The 4,564-nt window shown below is 43.5% G+C and overlaps 1 protein-coding gene across 1 annotated transcript in view; it reads right to left on the bottom strand.

Moving 5' to 3' along the window:
* Positions 1 to 4,468: 4,468 nt before the first annotated feature.
* The window catches only part of UROS (uroporphyrinogen III synthase), a 12,930-nt gene continuing 12,834 nt past the window's right edge, over positions 4,469 to 4,564 (bottom strand). Inside the window, 1 exon segment of the mRNA XM_009704265.1 lies at positions 4,469 to 4,564. This exon segment is cut by the window's right edge and continues 30 nt beyond it. Within this exon segment, the coding sequence (XP_009702567.1) occupies positions 4,469 to 4,564 (96 nt within the window).

The following is a 4,564-nucleotide window of genomic DNA, read 5'->3' as shown; positions in this document are numbered from 1 at the left end:
CTGAAATGCTGCAAAATGGCAGAAACGGTGCCTTGCTCTGCGTGGGATCTGTGGTATTTTTTCCCATGTGATGTTTGTATTTATTGAAGGTGAGACTATTGCCTACCCGGTTACATCGTGTGTCTGGGAAAGAACAGGAGTTCCTCTTCATCCCACCAGAACTCTGTAACCGCTCGGTTCCTAGCGTTTCTTTGTTTGAAATGTCAAATTGGGGTTCTGGATATAAATGTAACAATTTTCCCTGTTGGAGAAGGTCACAGTTTTTCTCTTGCAGATAACCGGCCTTTGCAGTGATATAAAAATTTTGCATAAAAATCTAATCTCACAGTTGCTCTGGGTGGATATTTAATGAAATACACTTTGTAAGCAAGGCTTCGCCGAAATACTTTAACTGCTAACGTGAACCGCAGTTGTACAAGGAAATTTCTGGTGAATATGTGGACACTACTTTTATTACAGTTACTATCTTGCACAAAAATGTGTGCCTTTCTAGCTTTGTTGCAAGACTCTTGCAAATATTAGCCATCACGGGGATTTCACTTACCCCAGCAAATGAATGGTTTTAGCTGTGTTTGACTTGATCAAGAATAGTATTATCTTTTTCAGACTTGAAACTGTGAATAAATGAGAGCATATTTTTAAATAAAAATTTATTTATTAAACTCATGAATCAGTCTGCCTTGGTTTTTTTGGTTATGACTGTTATGACCCTCATCAAAGAAACAAACTGCTCAACAGAATTAAAACCGCTGGAAAAAATCTGTAAGATCAGGCCTAACAAATGAGTGTAGTCTTATCTTAGCATGTGAGGACACTCCAGTTTTTTGGAAAGATGTATTATTTAAAGTTTTCAAAAAATATCACATCTGATGTCTTAATGTTTTTATACAGTAATGAACCACATTTATTCGTAGAATAACAGTATAAAACACTTTATTTAAAGGTAGTAATACTTTTTACATGTGTGTATGTATGCATTTTTTTTTACCTCTATATGCTTAGAAGTAGTGAATTAACTATTCAAGCTGCTTGTTTTGAGGAGGGGATTCTTACTCTTACAGTGAGAGATACAGAACACCACTTTCTTTTGTATGCAGCACGTTTTCACCCAGAAAACCCCAGTTTGTAGAAATTTCTATCCTGACAATTTAAATGTGGTTTTACAAGTGCATCAGAAGAAACCTGATCTTTCTGATGCAACACACAGCACAAACGCACCTGGAAGAAGCAAAAACACCTTGAGAAAGGCTGGAAGATGGTGGGCATTGTATGTATCGGTTCTCGAACGACTGATTTGAAGAAGCAGACAGAGTGGGGCCTTGGGTTTCTGTCTTTTCCTGCCTTCCACCTGGGGCCTGGCTCCCTGCAGCACCCCGGACGGCCCCCTCACTTTGAGCAGCGGGGTTCTCAAGCAGGATGGTTCAAAGTGCTACGCGTGGTATTGTTACCTGGCAGTGGTGAGGGGCAGAAGAAATATGTTCTGGCCAAAAATCTCTTCTTCAGAGCAGGGGAGCTGAGGGGTGACCAAGCAAGACAGCTGAGGTCAGTAACAGTGTCTCAGATGCAGAGAAGAGAGATTCTTGGTTAGAGAAGCCTGCTGATTTGGCTGCTGCCAGGGTAAGGGGGAATTGTAGCTGAAACTCACTGATCAACTCCCACTTAGCAGGCTCTCTTAACGCCAGAGGTCAGCGCCTGCATGGCTGTGGTTTTCACTACATTCGAGAGGGACAGCCTCCAAGGTCTGGCCCAAAGAAATGCGTGGGACTAGAGTGTGATCTCTGGTCCTCCTGGGACTGAAACAGGTACCTAAGGGGGCTTTCTTAGAAATTTTACCTGCCTGAGTGCATTTTACTGGCATTGCACTGCACGGATCCGTGCTGAAAAGCAGTGCTTTCTCCAGAGGAAACGGGAGAACAAAAAAACCCTGACCTAAAAGGAGTGCTGTGGAAAGTAGTCAGAAGAAAACACCATCTCCTGCTGCTTTCAGAAGTTGCTGCTAGCATTGACACCAGGCCCTGCTTCTGCAGGCACGGGACTGTCGGCCAGCTGACAAGACAAGTCCATTACTGTGATGCTGGGGGAAGAGCCGTCGCCTCTTCTTGCCTCCTTGTAACAAAACGCAAGTAGTGGGTTTTTCACAAGTACTTCACTGAGTCCCATAGAACAGACCAGGTTGTCCTTGGCAGAAGGTCGCCTGCTTTTTAACGGCACAGGCAGATTTGGTATCGCAACGGCAGCCGCTGGGAGCGTGGTCTCTTCTGCAGCGCAGGCTCGTGCAGCGCTCTAAAGGCAGGTTGGTAGTGGGTACGGAATTCATATAGAATATGAATTCTGAAAAGAGGCATTCCTCAGCCCCAGCCTGGGGAGAACTCGGTGGCAACAGTTATCTGTGAAGAGTGGTTTTGGCTGTGGAAGGGTTGCCTGGGTGAAGCCAAGCCAGCCCTGTACCTCACCTGACCTGGCTGGAAAGGGATAAAAAAGCCATTCAAGTTTGCTCCCTGCATTCCTAAGCACTACTGTGCACCAAGCTGTAGAGTTGGTATTCCTCTCTGACACCCCATGGGCTGGCTGAATTTCAGCTTCAGACCTAACTGCTTGTGTGGCCGCCAGCTCCCCTCTTCTAGGGCAGATCAAGTCTTCCGAGTTACCTTCCGTCTGCCACCGGTCAAGGAGGAGCACACTACCCGAGGCAGCACATGCAGGGCAACCCCATTGCCTGCCCGAGCCCTTTGCGGTCTCCTTTTTATATTGTTATATTAAATGCAGTAAGTACGTGTTACTTGGCAACGACGGTTACTGAGAATTTCTGCTGGAGAGATGTGTAGAAATAGGTGTGAGCTGATAAGTGAGACAAACACCTCGATGTAGTTTACACTAGCAAAATCATTTGCCTTATGGTGTAAGGGAGCTTCTGTTTCCAGTTCTTGCTCTCTTCTCTTGACCCTGCTTCCCCTTCCTCCTCTGGCACTAGCTCCCACACATCTTTTCCCGGCTCTCTTCCACATCAGACACCAGAGCAGTGAGTAGTACTGCACGGGACTTGAACGGACTCCCAAATCCTCGCTCTGCCAGGGATTTATTTTTGAATGAAGAGATGAACAGTACTGCATGCTCCCTGTTATAATGATGCTACACAGCTGGATGTTAACAGTTTAACTTCAATCGTCTTAAAAGACAGGCAAAGTCCACAGTTGCTGTGTAGTCGCTCTTGCCCTTCTTTCCCTGGGGCATGGCCACACAGTCCTGCAGCGACATACAGTTACCAGAGCGATGGGAGTATCCTACAGGATGGTGGTCTTTCACAATGATGTATTCCTCCCACTGTTCCAACATCATCTTCCAGCAATTAGTACGCTTCTGAGATTCTATTTCATCTCAAGAAATTGAACTGCCTTATAAAGCAAAGTGGTTGTCTTACTGTGCCTGGGCTGAGTGATGAATCCAGAAACACTATTTGAAATGACTCCAGTTGCTCTTAATGTAATTGGGTTCCGATTAACTCTTATTCTCGGTACGGAGCATCCTGCCTAATCAGAAATTCAGGTCATATATTCAGAATTAAGCTAACAGAAATTTACAGCAAATGAGGATTTCTCTGTTATTCTATGAACCTCAGTGCTATACTAACAACAAGAATGACTTTCATGAGGATTATAATTGAGTATATTATGATTTAAATTTCCTATGAATTTCTTCACATTAGCTGAAGGTAGCATTAGTGCTAAATAGGATTACTTTTTCCCCTTTCACAGATAAACAAATAAAGCATAAACCATGTCCAAAACAGACAACTCTAACACTGTTATTAACTATGATAAGCCAGTTTATTTCTCTGTTAATAAATCCTCCTCCGTTACAGGAATAGAAACCAAAACCTAATTTTTAAGATACTGTACTGTAAGGATATTGAGTGGCAACAGCTGACTGGCAATGAGCTCCACACAGTGCAACCTCACTGCAAGAATGTCCTATTCCATCGAGAATCTACAATTATCTTTTTAATATAAATATTTGAAAAGCAGAACAACAAACAAGTAAGCTTTACAACAGAAAATAGTTCATTGTAAGCATGCTTTTCTTCTACAAAAGAAAAAGATGTGCATGGAAAACTGATTACGCAGAGAAATGAAAACCTTACCCTGTGTGCTAGGAGGTACCTGAGGTGATACACTGAATTTATTTCAACATACTACTCTGCTGCAGATCAGCCTCTCACAGTTGGTTTTCAAGGAATACCCACATAAAATATTTACACTGCACACGTGAGAAAAGGGGAATGACTAGATGCTTTAAGAGATGCTGGACAAATTCTCAATTTCTTAGACACTTCGATGCAAGCTTCTCACAGCAGGCCCTGACAAGGACAATGTTGCCTATTCCTGAAAAATACTTCCTTACAGGACAACAGATCTGCAAAATGGAAAAACCTTTGCAGCACCATATCCACCTCCAAATGCATGCCATGCTCTTATTTAGGCAAACAGCAGTTCTGCGAGCAAAGAGCTTTTTGGATCCCAGCAGCGAGGTCTTGGGGAGTCGGACTCTCTGCAGTACAGCTGACGGT

Source organism: Cariama cristata, unplaced genomic scaffold, assembly GCF_000690535.1.
Source record: "Cariama cristata isolate BGI_N322 unplaced genomic scaffold, ASM69053v1 scaffold6427, whole genome shotgun sequence".
NCBI lineage: Eukaryota > Metazoa > Chordata > Aves > Cariamiformes > Cariamidae > Cariama > Cariama cristata.
The sequence above is the reverse complement of the archived record's forward strand: the minus strand, read 5'-3'. Positions and strand labels throughout refer to the sequence as shown.